This window comes from Harpia harpyja, chromosome 5 (assembly GCF_026419915.1).
Source record: "Harpia harpyja isolate bHarHar1 chromosome 5, bHarHar1 primary haplotype, whole genome shotgun sequence".
NCBI lineage: Eukaryota > Metazoa > Chordata > Aves > Accipitriformes > Accipitridae > Harpia > Harpia harpyja.
The window spans coordinates 61,948,587-61,966,675 of NC_068944.1; the positions used below are offsets into that span (position 1 = coordinate 61,948,587).

The following is an 18,089-nucleotide window of genomic DNA, read 5'->3' on the forward strand; positions in this document are numbered from 1 at the left end:
TCAGGACCTGTGACAGTTTTCATGCTATGCTAATATGCTATTTTGTAGTATTTACAGTTTCAGAAAAAAAAGCAACATAAAATAACTTTTAAAAACCTTGTATTTGAACTATTGCAGGCATGACCACTGACTAAAGAGGGGGTTTATTTCATTTTCATTTGAACTAGAATTTATACACATGGAATAACTTGATCTCTTAAGCATTTTGAGAGAAAGGAAAACAAGCCTAACAACTGCACCTCCCCAGTACAAGAGAGATATGCAGCTACCGGAAAGAGTCCAGCGAAGGGACACTAAGATGATTAACAGACTGGAGCATCTCTCATATACAGAAAGCTTGAGAGAGCTGGGCTTGCTTAGCCTAGAGAAGAGAAGGCTCAGGGGGATTTTAATGTGTATAAACACCTGAAGGGATGACGTAAAGAAGATGGAACCAAACTCTTTCCAGTGGTGCCCAGTGACAGGACCAGAGGCAATGGGCACAAACCAAAACACAGCAAGTTCCATCTGAACATCAGGAAACAGTTTTTCACTGTGAGGGTGACCAAGCACTGGCATAGGTTGCCCAGAGAGGTTCTGGAGTCACCGTCTTTTGAGATATTCAAAGACCATCTGGGCAACTGCCTCTAGGTGGCCCTGCTTGAGCAGGGGAGTTCAACTAGATGATGTCCAGAGGTCCGTTCCAACCTCAATCATTCTGTAACTCTGAGAACCACACTGACAACCAGAGACAAAGCATTTGTTCACTTCTTAATTTTCTGCACTCAGCTTTAAATACAAAGTTCCTTAAAAGCAGAAACTGGAAATTTGGAAGGAAAATAATACTGAGGAATAATGGTTTTGAAAACTCCAGTGAAAAATACTTTTGGTTGAAACAAAGTTCTGAGGTTTTGAAGATAACACTGCATCACCATGTTGTGAATTGGAAGGGAGGGAGGAGGAAGGCAGCATTAAGACACAAATACCTTAAGACACAAATACCTCTGCCCGAGTGTAATCCTTAACACTCTTCAAGTCATTAATATCTTAAACCTGCAGTTACCTGTGATTTACCAGTAGATACATACCTGTCTGTGAGCTTGAAGTTTTGCTTCTACCATTGGTAGAATGTATAAAATCTTATTTGTCTTTTTTGTTATGTAGACATGCCCTTTCTGCATTTAAGAAAGGAAACTATTTTATTCAAAATATGGCCAAAAAGGTCTTAAATTTATTCTATACAACAGCTTAGTGGTGGTTTTCAAGCCATTTATAGCACTTGTTCAAAGTGTAAGAGCTGTGTTTAATTTTCTCAAACAATATGATATTAAATTCTACCTACTGCCACATTTGACAGAACTTTCCTTCAGAAATTCTGGTTGTGCACAGATTTCATCTTGCTCACTAACAGTTTTTGATTAAAGGAATAAAAATATGAAGCTTCTTTGGACCAGAAAAATGGATCTTAACTATTACTTTTGAACTTTTTGCCCATCTGTGGGACAGAGACTGCATCATCTTTCAAGGACTCTTGACACATTTTTGATGATCTATAAATTGGATAAATTGGAATAGCAGTCCTTGGAACAAGGATAAAACAAACAGCCAACCCTCCCTCCCCCTGAAAACACATCTACCATCTTCAATATGAATATTCTAATCACTTCATTAAATATACTTTTTTTCTTCTTCCGAAGTGGAACATAAGGATGGCTTCCACACAGGACTTTGTAAGATTAGAGGGAGAAATGCACCAATGTAGCTAAATGGCTTCTAAAATGTAATCAGGTTTTCACTGAGTCCTCTGATAAACTCAGGTGTAAAGGCGTAGGGCTTCTAGGCCTCTCTGATCAATTAATGGAGTGTGATGCAGATGGCAACATAAAACAGAAATTAGGAGGTAGAATATACCCCTGTACCAGCAAACACAGGATGTTGATAGTCCTTTATAAAACATTCCTGAGCTGTACAGCTAATTTTTATTTTATTACATCTAAACAAGTCCATTACACTCAGTTCAGATAAAATGATACACCTGGAAATACAATATAGCCACTGCTGCCAGGTGCCTAGCTCTTGAATTTAAAGACAACTGGTGTCATAACTTAGCTTTATTACTGTACTTTGACTCATCTGGCATTATCAGAACTCCCAGTACTTTTGGTTTAAAGTGTAGGTATAAAGTATACGGGATTTTAATACAGTGGTTCAGACAATGAAATAAATTACACAACTTTAGAACAGACCTTCATGAAGGGAAAGTGAATTCATGAACTTCAGTGATGTCTCACATAGTCTAAGGCCAAACATGACATAAACAGTCTTATACACAAAACAGCTCTATTGATTATAACACAATATTAGTGGACCCATAACACTGCTTCATACCATTGGGTAGTTGCTTCTAGGAATTATTTTAGAGAATCACATAAAAACACGACAGCATCTACTTGGCATACAAAAAGCAAAACACTCTTAGGGGAAACAACAAGTTTTAACATCTGTCCATACCCATCTAATATCAGCCATTTCTTAGAAATGTCTGCAATGTACCAAGTACAGCAGCTAGACTGTAGAGATAAATCATATTAGTGAAAAATGTCATGGTCTACATGGATGGGTTTTTTTAAAGCAAAGCCAGAATTTTAAACTTACCTTATTAGTATTGATAGCTGTGATGACCCACACACATTGAGCATTGCTGTCATACTGGAATGGAAAATTGGGTGATGTGAAAGTGCCTCCAGGTCCCTGAAGATTGGATCCACAAGTCTTGACTGCAAAAAGAAAGTTCACCTTTTAATTCACATACAAAATACATGTAGCAGATTCATAAACCAAGCTCTAACTTATATTAATCAAGATGTGAAGGATTAAAATACCATTGATCAAAAATAGAACCACCTCATACAAGACAATAGAATATTCATGTTTAGTTATTCTGACAAAGTAGACTTTCTCGTGTCCAAGCTTATAATCTTAAAAAAAAAAAAAGTATTTGAAGTAAAGAGTAACTACATTAAGAGAAACTGCTCTATTTATTTTTAAAACACTTCAGTAAGTAACTTATGCAATTACCTTCACTAATGTCAAGAAAGACAAGAGTTTATATAGTAGAACACAAAGTAGAACACTTTTATAACTGTGTCTTTCTTGTGCATGTGTGTTGGTATATGGTATGTCAGCATTTTTTCTGCTGCAACCACTGTCCAACCCACTGAATCAATAGCTGAAGCACCAAAAACTATAAAGGAAACTTGTAAAAGTTAGACTTACACAAAACAGTGTTATCTATTTTTAAAGACTACAAAAGGCATTTATTTACAAATCAAAGTCTGTATGGTTATTTACAGTAGCATACCTTAAATAGAAACAAACTGATATCCCTATTTACTGTAGGTTGCATCTCACATCACAAATAACGCAAAGCACATAAACCATGTCCTTTCTGCTTGTGAATGACATTTTTAAGGCACTAAATTCATAGTCTGCTGGAGTCAATAAAAGTTTTATTGTCGGTTCTTTGATATTCAGATCTTTGCTGAATGCAGTATTGGTTAACTTTTCCTGTATGAAGCTGTAGAACTGACAAGCAACCTAAGCTAAACATGAGCTTATCCTATTTCTCCAGTGATTATTATGACACCACAAATAAACTGCAGAAGCTAAAGAATTATTGCGTCCTCTGTATTCTGACAGACCATCTTGCTTAACTGAATAAAAAAATTCACACTAAGATGTGAAATTACCATACAGTTGTACTGTACTTTCACAAAGCGTGTTTATGTGATCCATACTGAATACAGGAAGATTCAGCTGCTGCTGGATGAAGGCTTGCTCCTTCCCTCCCATTAGCCTCCCAAAGGAATGTCACTATTTCCACCCAACCTGCACCACTTTTACCCCTCAGAGAAGCAATACTCTGGTGAAGAGTCTGTTCAAAGCCACACCAGAAGCCTGAAAACAAGGAAAGAGGAGGTTGACAAGAGGAAGGCTCCTCATTTATCATCAGTAGCTGAAGCCTCTGAGGTCATGAGTGAGACTAATGCCAAGCACAGCTTTTCGTCTTTGTTTTTAATAAGAAACTGTATGACACTTTCAGCTCATATCTCTGGGAAGAAAGTCAGGAAGTGTTCTAGACAATCTGCTGTTCCACCTGAATGTGAGTCCATCCTTTGGGAAAGAGTTGGGACGTAAAGCACATCTCCTTGTGTGTATGCTGTGGTAGTTGCGTTTGCTGCCTTTTCTCAGAGTAGCCATGTAGTGGAGGTCTCAAAAGAAAGCCATGTCATTCTATAGTGGAATGGTCCTGATGAAACCTAAGTCTTTGACTACTAATTTCTATTATTCATACTTATTTGAAATATTCCTAACAGACATTTGCTTTCAGTACCATAATCTGAAATCCAGAAGAAAAAAAAAAAAAAACAACAACACAAATTAAACCAATCACTTTGTAAAGTCTGGATAAGGAGGAAGAAAGAAGTGATTAAAATATGAATCTTCATTCATTGGAAAATACAACTATAAGAAGCTGCAAAGATGAAGCTATTAGCTATACTTATTTACAGTTTAGGAAAGCTTCTGATACTACAACATAAAATACTGAAATGTTATGAGTTAATATTGAATTTCTTTGGAGTTAAAGGGAGAAAAATGTACACCTTTAGGGTTTAAATAGCTATATATGATTGATGTCACTGCATTTGTCAAGTGACAGGTGAACAAAAGACATCTGTGTTTTTTGGTGAATATCAGAGTACTTTCTGTTCAGCAGTAACTGTAGTGACAGCAATGTTCTACTAAAATATAACAGTATAATATTCTAATATACTAATATTTTATGTTCAAGTCTATAATCCATAGTTTGCCAATAAAAGACAATAAAAAAATTCTTCTGTGATTTCTTTATCCAGCAATTTATATTTGCCTCTGAACCTCAATACTGTATTTTCTCCTTCAATATCCACATTTTTGCTTTTATCGCATTACCTGTGGTCTTTATCTCAACAAGTATCACTGGTTCCCTGTCTCTGTCTCTGATTTTGCGTGAAGCACATGAAGACTTGTTGTCAATCGTTGCAACCTTTAAAGTGCTGCAGGGTACAGGCAGTGTAGTATATACTTGTAAAAATAAGATAAATTTTTGTTTAGCTATTATTGATTATTAGAAAAATCTCTCAGAGACATAACAAGTGGTCTACATAAACTTTTTGCTTAATTATTGAAAATTGTAAATACTTCCTATGTCTTTTGGTTTAAGACATTCTTTGACAACCCATCTGAATTCAAGTAGTTGGTCATGCTGATTCTTACAACACTGCAAAGAGTAAGTAAAGTAGATGAAAAAAGTAAACTGTTTCCACTGGATTTTGGAAGTACTGCCTCAGACAATTGATTTACACAACAATTCAGATGAGTAAGTCTGTCTAACATGAGAAGAGTTTACAGATAAGCTGAAAGTTGCAAAATTGTAAAAAAATATATCTAACAGTAAGTTAACATCACATAACACCTTTTCCTGGACTTCTTGAATCTGTCCCTACTTATTTTAAGGATTTGAGAACTCTGCCGTACAATCTTGATATTGCTTAGCTATCACTTCCATGGGTGACTGGCTACCTGTTTACAAAATACAACGATGAACAGAAGTTCCACAGGCATTCAGATCATTTGGATTCATTCACCATGAATAGATCCTTCTGACATAAGAAACCTCTTTGAATATAGACATATTTGATGCCTTAATCTGACAAAATTAATTGGTTACTACTTCAAGTCAAGATTGTAGCAATACAAGCTAGTTTCAAATCATTAATTGAAATCTGAGTTGCTGTGTTTTGAAGAAATTGAAATAAGCGTGAATATCAGGAAAATAATCATTATTAAAGAACAGATCAGTTCCTTTCCAGCTTACTCTTGTGTCTTTGGAGCTTTCTGTCCCAGCTTTGGTTCATTATTTTTCATCAAGAATTTGTTTTCTTTTTTGGAATTCATTTAAAGGCATGAATTAGATTACTATTCCTATGCAGATAATTCATGTGTTTGAAGATTAGTTCTGATTGTGCTTCTGAATATTTTATACAGTATTTGGAAATACACAAGCATAGAGACATGGGTGTCTAACATCTTCAAAACCAAACTAATTTATACTAAAAGCTTATGGTCGCAGATGCATATTGAACCCAATCAATTACTTTACTTACTCAAGTAGTAACAGTTCAGTAAAATGCAGACATGAGACCTACAAAATTTGATCCTTAATATTTTTCATAAAATAGGGATTTTACTACACCTCTCTAGAAGCAGATTACAACACACCTCATTTACCATTTATAGTTAATAAGGTTTTTATATTTCTAAGTCACTACATTTATTTGAACAGAAAATTTTTATTTTCTTACAGTACCATATCTGATTTCAGACACATTGTGAACACAGAAAAAAGATCATTAATTCATTTTACATGTAACAGACAAAAACAACTCATAAGACCTCACTGTCCTCTAAGCATGGAATCAGCTCTTCATTGGAGACAGAAATCAGTAAACTGGAGGAAAGCTTTTTCCATTCCAATACTCCAATCTGCTCTTCAGAAATTATTATGAGTTTTGCTATTAACTTCAGAGATTCACATGAATTTTATATTTGAGATTAGTATGAAGAAAGAAAAAAACATGATCAGTATGGCAGGTAATTTAGCTAAGCAAAGATGATACATACAGAGATGCAGTTACGAAGCTTGCACAAAAACATGTAGGATAGCAACTCTGTAGTTGTAACTGGCAAGTATCAGAAAACTAATATGATCAAAGGTGGGAAGGAAGAAATATTCCTTATGGAATATGATTTCTTTTCTGACCTATATAATACATTTTGAATAGCTGAAATTTAACCTCTCTCATTTTAAATAAGTAGAGAACCATGGTAGTTAATGGAGCTTTACAAAACCATAGGAGACAAAAATCTGATGTAGCACTTTAAAAACAAGTATAACTTTATAAATTAAAAAGTCTCTGGTGTCAGTAAAGATTTTTCCTTTGTAAATATATATATCCTTGCCTCACACACTTAAAACATCCAACTTCTTGAGGTGTCTATTTCTCTATTTCCCTTGTAATTACAAAAGACTTTCTGAAAGAGAGAAACTTATTCTACCAATGCATATGTGTTCATCGTGAAAATAATTAGCAGATAATTGTAAGGCTTCACCTTTTGTAGATTTAACTAGGTTGTGAGAACTAGAAGCTCACGGTTAGCAAAATAATGAGTATATTTTGGCTATACCTTACTTCAAAAGAGTAAAAGGAGGTATGTTAGAAGTTTAGTCTTATCTATTGTGAGTTCCAAAGAAAAAGAAAAGTTCTTAAAAAAACCCCACTGTTTATATCTGACAGCTGCTGCTATTCAGAAATTACTTCTGGATACTACACAGGTTTATTCAGACAGCATGTCTCACAGTAAATTTTGTCATTGCTATTGCTCACACTGTACAGCAATGACATATTTTAGAATAATAAAAAGAATACAGTATAGAATTAAAAAAATAGATCTAAGTAGTGTACTAAAAGCATATGGAGCAGTAAACAAATCCCAATATTGCCAAAAAAAAAAATCTAACTGAAATTTTCCAGATCAAGAAGGTCTTTTATTTTCACATTTGCTTAGGTGGAGCTGGGGAGCACCAGGAAGGGCTGTTGGTGCCCCTCAGGGTCCTGAGAAAATCTCTTAGCTAACAATTGCATCACACTAGGTTTCAGCAAAAGTCATGTATGTGTCACTGCCTGCCCAGAACACCTTTCAAAGTGATAATTAAAGAGGAAGGGATTTCTTTTAATGATACAATTCAGGATAATGAACAAAGCTATTTTTTTTTGTTTGGTTGGTTGGGTTTTTTTTCTTTTTTTTCCCCACTATGCTCCGTTGTACAAGAATCTGAAGCTAAAGAAGGCTGATGATCTGGCTCAGAATAGCATCACTTTTGATGGACAATTTCTAGAGATTCAGAACACACATTTCAAGATAGACACAGTTCTCTTAGACATTTTTGTGGATCTGAAGGAAAGTTCCAAAATGTAAACTAAACCAGCGGTCTCCAAAGTGGGGTGCGTGCACCCCAGGGACTGTGTAAGATAACCCACTGCGGTGCAGGAAGAAAACATTAGAACTTTCATAGTACATGTATATAACTATAAATACATAAACATATATTGGTGAGATGTGCTCAGAAATTCTTTTACTGATATGGGTACTTGATCAAAAAAGTTTGGAGACCACTGAACTAAACATATGACAATGAAGTTCTGTCCCATTCTAAAGAATGTATAAAAAATATGTAATGAATATAGACACTTTGAATGTAGTATTTAACAAGGCATGGAAATTTTTAATAAAAAGTTACGCCTGAAGTCTAATTGCTGTGGAATGATTGCAGGAGGTGACTTATCAATATGACACACACACCCCCCCTTAAGGGAAGGTAAACCTCCAGGGTGGAATGCAGTGGATATACAAGAAATCTGTTCCATAATAATTCCCTAAGCAACATAACCTGCAACCTTAGATGTTAGCAACACCAGGGGAGCTTGGTATGCTGATTCTAAGAGAAACAACATGGAGGGTGGAGCGGAGTGGAGACACTGCAGCCAGGCTCTGTGATATCACTGCAGGGTTGGGGAACTGGAACTACTGGAACAAGAATGGAAGGTCCCTGCACTGAATCCACTGAAGCAAGGTGAAATAATAGAGGTTCTGTCAACACTATGGCCTTACTTCTGATTTATATAAGTGCCCAGTTCTGGAGTAGTGACATGCTAAATCATGTTTTCTGGGTGAACTTTGCCCATTATAATCTCATTATAATACCAAAACACACCTCCATCCCAAAAGCTACCTGCCATCAAGGTGCAACCACCCCTCACTGAGCATGCGCTCTGAATTTTCTCTAGAATGTATCTTTAAAAGTAAAGCCAGGAGATTTTACACCAGTCATAATAAAAGTATGAATGACTAGAGTCACTCAAGCTCCACCTAAAAATAAGACAGTATAAAAGGGCTTAAGAGAGGAGGAATGTTAGGGAAGATCCCATCATAGACAAGTTGGGAGGTGTCCTGGTTTTGGCTGGGATAGAGTTAATTGTCTTCCTAGTAGCTGGTACAGTGCTATGTTTTTGAGTTAGGTATGAGAAGAGTGTTGATAACACACTGATGTTTTCAGTTGTTGCTAAGTAATGTTTAGTCTAAATTCAAGGATTTTTCAGCTTCTCATGCCCAGCCAGCAAGAAGGCTGGAGGGCCACAAGAAGCTGGGAGGGGACACAGCCAGGGCAGCTGACCCAAACTGGCCAACAGGGTATTCCATACCATGTGAGGTCACATCTAGAATATAAACTGGGGGGGAGTGGGGGTGGGGGGATCGCCGCTCGGGGACTAACGGGGTGTCAATTGGCAGGTGGTCAGCAATTGAATTGTGCACCATTTGTATATTCCAATCCTTTTATTATTACTGTTGTCATTTTATTAGCGTTATCATTATCATTATTAGTTTCTTCTTTTCTGTTCTATTACACTGTTCTTATCTCAACCCACAAGTTTTACTTCTTTTCCCGATTTTCTCCCCCATCCCACTGGGTGGGGTGGAAGTGAGTGAGTGGCTGCGTGGTGCTTAGCTGCTGGCTGGGGTTGAACCATGACAGGAGGACATCGCTGACTTCTGGGATCGGTCGACAGGCTGAACCTCTCTTCCCCCCCCATAGGGACACCTATAAGGTAAGATTCAAACCCTCGGTTGTACCAAGTGCTTCCCTGGGAAACTTAGAAATCTCTACAGAGTTTTTCCATAATTTAATGTGCTGGTAGTCAACTGTATTATTATTTGCACATGCTTTGCAGACAGTGTAGTTATCACTGACAATCCAAAAGAACCTGTACTGTTGCTTTAATAAGCTGTACTATTCATTAAAATCTAGCCATGATAGTTTGTAGAACACAACCACACTCCTTAAGTCTGGCCGTGATAGTTCATTGAACACAACTAAACTAAAAGTACAGTTCACTATTAGTGCATCTGTAATCGTGATAGTTCAATATATTGAATGCAACCAGACTTACAGTGCTGAATTCAACACCACTCAGAATCTAAGCCTAGCTGCCGCCAGACCCTCTGATATCTGAGGACAAGCTGGAATGCAAGGGGGTTTATTTTCTGCCAAACTTTGTTACTCTTTAACACAACTATCGTAGAAATGTTAATGTTAATATTTTTTAAATATCGTTAAATATTTTACTAGCAATTCTTTACTGGCAATGCTTTATGTAAGAAGCAGAGCTAACAGCACCTCCTGTGATTACTATACAATTAGTCAAAGCTACTATAAACTTGGGTCAGTGCCTGACTAATCACTATCAAGAAGATGGCGACTTACAATCAGACCAATAAAGTGTTCAGATGCCAAAAGTGCAAGTTTTGAGAGAAATTCACTGCTAAGGTGTCTGTGAGTTCACTAGCAGCCATATATTTCCCAGAAACAATGAAACTTTTTTATTATATATTTTTATTATATATTTTCCTCATGACTGAGGTGAACACCTTCGTAGAAATCTCATATCAAAACTTTTTTTAGAATTTGCAAACTGCAAATCCCCTGAGAGGACCAATTCAGTAGCTGGGTTCAGAGCACATTTAACACACTAAAAGCACTTTTGTTTAAATGCTTGGAAAAGAAAGAGCCAATTTTGCTAGCACTCTATCTTAAAAGTTTATCACGTAAGAAAAAAATGACAAAGATTTAACCCCTAAAAACTCTGCTGTTAGGTAGTGCTTAACAGAAAAAGAACACTGAAAAATATCAAGTTTGTATTAGTAGAATATAATAGAAAAGGGGGATTCTTTTGGTAGAATACTCTATTATTTTTCTAGGGTAGCTTCTTTTAGGAGCAAATCCGAATTAATTCTGTCACTAATTCCCATATTTCTCTTGAGAATTCTAGGCATTTGTTTTGGTCTATAGGACACACAAGAACACCGCAGCAAGACATATTCATTTAGTGCCTCCAAACTGTAACTCTTCTTGCAGTGTGCCCTCCATACAACAAGCAAAGCTCTGCCAATCTGAAAAGGAAAGGGATGATTAGCTACTAAGGCACAACTGACTATTACTCTTCAGAAGAAAAACCTACAATTTGGGAAGAGATACTGAGTTACCAGAAATAAAATCTTGAGATTTCTTGAGAGAAAATCATGATAGATTAAATGGCATTCAACTGTAGAATTTATCCAATACTGTGCAAGTTATGCACAGACTAAACAAACCGAACAGAAATACTAACTGTATGCAAGCAATTCTCTTTATTAATATATTGAACTTAAGAGCTTAATGCCAACATAATGCCTTTTTTTCTCACTAGTATCAAGTAATTATGAATTTTAGCTAAGAGTCATTGAAGAGTGAACAGAATGTAGTTCATTCTTATAAGACTGGAAAACATCAGAGTGCCGGTATACAACTCTTATCTGAAAATAAATTGCTAAATATGTATTTCAGAAAACTCTTCCTCTGGAAATTTTTACAGTCTCTCTCTCCTTTCTTAAGGGCTGGACAGAATTAGGCTTTGGGTAACTTGTTAAAATACTTTGAAGAACATCAACAAACTATCAATGACCAGCAGGGAAAACAAATTACTGACATTCACCATGCCAAATATTAAATTTTTATTTTAAATTTTTTCACTAGATTTTACAGAGGCGAGACAGTCTTATGTGAAACAGATCTCCCAGCAGAGTGGAACACACTAATCTCTCTTAATGGGAAATCCAGACTCCTAGTTCTGAATTTCTAAATTCCATTCTGTTTGTTATTTCCTATGGCCTTATTTTTCTTCAATTATAATCTATTTCCTAAAAAAAAAATTTCAGTTACAAACCAATTGCATCACTTGCATGTGTCACCATGGAACTTGTGTCCATGTGTGGAACGACAAACCTGTTTAAAATAGTCATATGTCCACCTCAGAACCAGACATACTTTCTAACTCTGCCACAGTTGCTTATCCCTTAAATGGTGATGATGATAATTTGTTTCTTGATAAGAGTATAAAAATTTATTGACTTTGTTAGCCATGCTTGAGTCCTAAGAAGCACTAACACCCCATCTCCAAATAAAACAAGAAAAATCAATTTAAATAATAGATTATATTTGGCTAAAACTATGTTAATTTTTCCACTCAGTATTGACTATTGAATAGTAAAACACTTATGTGGACATCATGTAATAATACAATATATAGCCATAGCCTCTGACTTACAGTATTTTGAGGTTTCCTGTAATGTGGTAACATTAACTATCTAGCTCTATGTTAATACCTAGTTCTTACATGGCACTTTTCAGATCTTATAGGCATTTGTAAAGAATTTTAACAGCTCGATTCTCATTTTTCTCATTGCCCAGCTCTGCAAAGGGGAGTTAGGCATATAAACCAGGCCTCCTAGATAATAAGTACTGTAACAGTCCATATTGTTTAGTAAAAATCTTCTTCCAGTCTGGCTGTAGAAGTCATTAAATGTAATTGGACATATTTTTAAAGCTTTACAACCACATAGGTTTAGAAGATATATTCTCACTGACTCATGGGTTTTTACTTTGACACCTATGTCTTTACAGAAGTATTACAAAACCGTTTAAGTTATATTTTATACATTCCCATTTAAAATATATTCTTCAAGTGGTGGTACAATAGCAGATTGATTCAGTCTTTGAATTTAGGACATCATTTATACGTTTCATCTCTCTGAGGTGTTTCTTAAATCTATGTTTGCCTAACATTACACTGAGATATGGCATTTATGTCAATATGCAGGAAGCAACAAATACATATTTTTTACAGATAGTTTTCTCCAGTCTTGTTTAAGTTAGTCACTTACAACGTACAAAACACAAACTAACAGTAATGAGCTTTTGGTGACCATTGCTTTAAAGTAAATCCAAAACACAGAGGTTTTGAGGAGTCTTCCCAAATCTTCCCTATAAGTAGCTATTACATCTATTCACAATTACTTATCATTCCAATTAAGAAAGGGAATATTTTTCATGTTGCACCCCATTAGTTAAGATACTGGATGATATTTAAGCTACTTGAACATAATCCTTTCTTCTAAGTTCTTTTGCAGTATAACATAGTTGATTTCTTTAACTTCAGCAATGTGCAATGTTTAACAGTGGGAATATTCAAGGGCAACAGTGACATCCCTGTTTAAAAGCTTGAAGACAGCAATTTTTTGTGAGTTAGTTTTAAATAAAACTATCTTCTTATGCTTGAAGAGTTCAATTTCTCTGCCAATATAAACAGTAGTATGTTTAGTTTGCTAATGGTATTTCAGTTATTAGTTCTGTATTAATAACTCTGACTACATAGTATGCACTGCAGTTTCAATTATCGACATGACTCTAAAACAAACTTAAAATCATAAATAATCAGGAAGTACAGGCTTTTATCATTTAAGATTTAAGTATACACTTTATTCTCCAGTCTTTGTTTAGGAAAAATACAACTCTTCTGTACTTCTGTATTACAGTACAGCTTATTTAATTTTGGTTTTGTTTCTGAAAGAGAATGTAGGACTGCATGTCCTAATGTTTACTTCATGTGAACTATACCTATGACTTAAATGTGGAAGTAGAAGAAACAGTAAAGAAAAAATTAAAAAAAGAAAAAAGAAAAAATTCTTAAAAGGATGACAACATTTTACTTGTGATGAGGCCAAAATTGTTGAAGCAACTTGTCATGGCCAATAATATGAAAATCAATTGTGTTGAAAACTTAGTATAAAATTATTTAATTTATAGCTATTGCCAACAGACAGAAAATAACCAGTACAATCAATACTATCTTGGCACTTGATCAGGTTTGGAGGGAAATGGTAAAGCCTTGGTATTCTAACTGGGGGAAAAAATATAATCTCTCATTTTTTCTGCGGATCTTTACTGAGGATGGAAGATGCTATAGCAGAAGTTTTCTCTATGTTAACCATGTTTTTGGGAATGGTGAGAGGATCAGCTAATAGAGAATTTATCAATCGTTCAGTTCCTTTGTAATTCTTCTGCTGGGTAACCAGTCTTACAGTACTGTAATCAAAACAATATATGGGCCCATAATGGAATTTTTTCCCCTTTAGCAAATGGAAAAATGTTGTCTTTCGGCCTCTTTTCATCCTTTGTCATAAGTTTTTCTCACATTACTTCAGAGAGTTAATAAACGCAAATGAGTAGGATAAAAATGCCAGTAAGTGGTACCTGTGAACTGGGGAATGAATCATGAGGTAAGTGGATGAGATGGAGTGCCTATAAAGTCAAAAGTCTGTCACTGCTTCGAGAATATGAGGCAATACATCTCTTCACTAGATCTAATGAGTCTTTGTTAGCTCAAAGAGATTTTTCTTCTTCTCACTGCATGTCAAATTTTAAAAAGTTAGAAAAAAAAGTTCTTTGCAAATAACCTAACACACACAAAAAATTAAATTATTTTACATCTGTAATTCTTCTTCAGAAGAATTTCCTTAAACATCTTAATGTGATTCACTGATAATTACCTGTACTCGGGAAGATGTAGTCATTCTACATGTGCGAAAGTGAATTAATACTGAATTAATACTAGAAGTATATTGAATTTGTTAAAATAACAATAACAACTGCATATTGTACATCAATAAGCACCATTGAATTGCCTAAGAATAATGACGTAATTGATGATTGTAAGATGATGTGATGAATATCTAATAACAAGCTATATGAGGAATAGTCTCCCTAAGAAAGTGGCTAGATTTCACACCATAATCAAAGTTTGACAATGATAGATTTTGCCTCCATTTTACACAACTAACAGAAAACATCACTACATTTTTCTTTCAGCTTTGAAAACACAATACTCTGTGACATTAATATAATCTAAAATTTGCTGTCCACTATTGGGACCTTGCATATGACTTCTTATCGCACTCTTAGAGGCTCAGCTGATTTTGCTTAAAGGCAGCTCTGATGTTGTGCAGCTGTAAACTGGGATCAGCCTGCTGCAAAGCGTGTGTGACAAAGAGCTATGGTAAGCCCTGTTAGTCCTCACTCCACTCAGGAGCTGCGTTTGACAGCTCAGACACATGGTCCTTGCCTGAGCTACTTTGCAGTGTGCCAATGCATGCAGTCTGAGAAACAAGCAAGACCAGGACTCCATGCTTAGTCAAAGTAAGAGTTATGATCTCATTGGAATTACAGAAAACACAGTGTGATAGCTCACATGACTGGAGTACTGCAGTGGACAGTTACAAGATATCCAGGAAATGCAGAAACGGTAGAAGAGGAGTGGTTGGCCTCTATGCAAAAGAGAGGGTTGAGTGCATGGTGTTTATCAACGACAAGAGGACAGTTCCTAGAGAGCCTTTGTTTCAAAATTGGCAAGATCTCCATCAGAGGAGATCTCATGGTAGGTGTCTGCTACAGACCTCCTGATCAGGACCAAGCCTTCCCCTGATAAATCACAGAAGCCTTGGGTCTGCAGGCCCTACTTCTCCTAGGGGACTTCAACTACCCTGATACTTGCTAGGAAAGCAACACTGTGCTGCAACAGCAATCTGGGAGACTTCTGTAGCAAACTTTGGAAAACTTCCTAACACGGGTGCAGAATGTGCCAAACAGGAGTTCTGTCTTTTTAGACCTACTGTTCAAAAATAAAAAAGGTTTCTTTAGTGTCATGACTCTCAGTGTTGGCCTTTGCTGCAATGACCATAGCCTCACAGAGTTTAAGACCCTAAAAAGGGCATGAGAAAGACAGGTAGCAGAATAAAGACTGGATATCAGAAGTCCAGTCCAACTGGACCAACCTGTTTGCCTCCTACGATGAAAAAACAGACCCAGTGGATGAGAGGAGAACTATAGACATAATTTACCTTGAATTTAGGAAAATGTCCAACAGTATCATTCAACACCTGCCTCACAAACTCATAAAGCATGTTTGGGACCAACAGACCACAAGATGTTCGGAAAACTAGCTATACTGCAGAGTTCAAAGGATGGTGGTTAAAGGCTCGACGTCAAACTGGCAGACAGTTATGAGTGGAGTTCCTCATGGGTCAGTAATGGGTGTGATAGTATTCAATATCTTTAAAGCTGATTTGAATGATGGGAGTGAATGCACACTCACCAAGTCTGCAGAGGGAGGAGAGGTAGTTGCACCAGAAGAAAGAGCCACTACAGAGAGAGACCTCAGTGAGCTGGAAGACTGGGCCAAAAAGAATTACATGAGTTTTAGCAAGGATAAATGTAAAGAAGTCCTACACATGGAATAAAATAAGCCCCAGAAGCAGTGCAGATGAGGGCTGACTGTCTGGGGAGCAGTTCTGCTGAAAGGCATCTGGGGCCTTAGTGGACAGGAAGCTGAACAAAATCCAGCAATGTGCCTTGGTAGCAAAGAAAACTGTCCTGGGCTGTGTCAGCAAGAACAGAGCCAGAAGATAAAGGGGGGTGATTATTCGGCCCTACTCAGTACTTGTTAGGCCATATATGGAATACTGTCCATTTGTGGTTCTTCCAGGTTAAGAAAGACACTGAGAAATCAGAAAGTGTCCAGTGGAAGGCCACTAAGAAGACTGGAGAACTTGACAGATGAAGAAAATTGAAGGAACTGGGTTTGTTCAACCTAAAGATCAGAACCCTCAAGGAGGTATCTAATCACAGCCTTTTGCTATCTAAAAGGTAGTTATAGAAAACATGGAGATACTCTTCACATGGATGCATGGTGTCATGGTTTAACCCCAGATGGTAACTAAGCACCATGCAGCTGCTCACTCAGTCCCCCCGCACCCAGTGGGATGGGGGAGAGAATTGGAAAAATAAAGTAAAACTCATGGGTTGAGATAAGAACAGTTTAACAGAACAGAAAGGAAGAAAATAATAATGAAAAAAATAATAATATGACAAAAATAATACTAAAAGGATTGGAATATACAAAACAAGTGATGCACAATGCAATTGCTCACTACTTGCTGACCAATGCCCAGTTAGTTCCCAAGCAGCAATCCCTCCCAGGCCAAGTCCCCCCAGTTTATATACCGGGCATGACATCACATGGTATGGAATACCCCGTTGGCCACTTTGGGTCAACTGCCCTGGCTGTGTCCCCTCCCAACTTCTTGTGCCCCTCCAGCCTTCTTGCTGGCTGCATGAGAAGCTGAAAAATCCTTGACTTAGTCTAAACACTACTTAGCAACAACTGAAAATGTCAGTGTGTTATCAACATTATTCTCATGCTGAATCCAAACCGTAACACTATACCACCTACTAGAAAGAAAATTAACTCTATCCCAGCCAAAACCGGGACAGGAAAAAAGGTAACAGGCACAAGTTTCTTCAGGAGAAATTCCATCTGGATATAAGAAAAAAATTCTCCCTCATAAGAACTATTAAACATTGGAATAGGTTGCTGAAAGAAGTGGTAGAAACTCCCTCACTGGAAGTGAAGACTTGGCTTGAGACAGCCATGGATTACCTAATCTAAGGATTTGCCTTAGATTAGGTAATCATCGAATCAGGTGATTTCCTGATGTCCTTTCCAGCCTAGACTTCTGATATTTGATCACTGCCTCAGTGTCAAAAGGAAAGAATAACTGAATGAGATTTCACAGAGCTTTGTCCTGGGTCAGGGTCATTCAGTATTTTCGTTAACACCTTAGACACCAGAATGAAGTGCATACTTATTAAATCTGCATTTAACAAAGAGCTGGGAAAGACCGTGAATATATTAGCAAACATAATTAGTATTAAAAATGAGAAATTGAAGAAATTACTTTAAAATAGGATGCAATTCAGTAGAGACAAGTATAGGACAAAGCACAAAAGCAGGAATAATCAATTCACAAATACAGTATAAGGAGCAAGTCCTTTGGCAGCTTCTGTAACCCTTCAGGGGTTACAATAGCTCAGAAACATAACCTGAGTAAAAAATATCCTACTGTTATGAAAAGACAATCAAACTGGAAGATATGCACATAGTTATAGGTAAAAAAATGTGTGAAAATGCAAGAAATAATTCCTTCTCTCCACTGAGCACTGGGAAAGCCCCTTCTAAAAT

The 18,089-nt window shown here is 36.5% G+C and overlaps 1 protein-coding gene across 1 annotated transcript in view; it reads right to left on the minus strand.

Moving 5' to 3' along the window:
- The window catches only part of CSMD3 (CUB and Sushi multiple domains 3), a 767,625-nt gene that overhangs the window by 411,279 nt on the left and 338,257 nt on the right, over positions 1–18,089 (minus strand). The window contains exon 11 of the mRNA XM_052787755.1: positions 2,635–2,756. Coding sequence (XP_052643715.1) covers positions 2,635–2,756 — 122 coding nt within the window. The remainder of the gene's footprint in view (positions 1–2,634; positions 2,757–18,089) is intronic.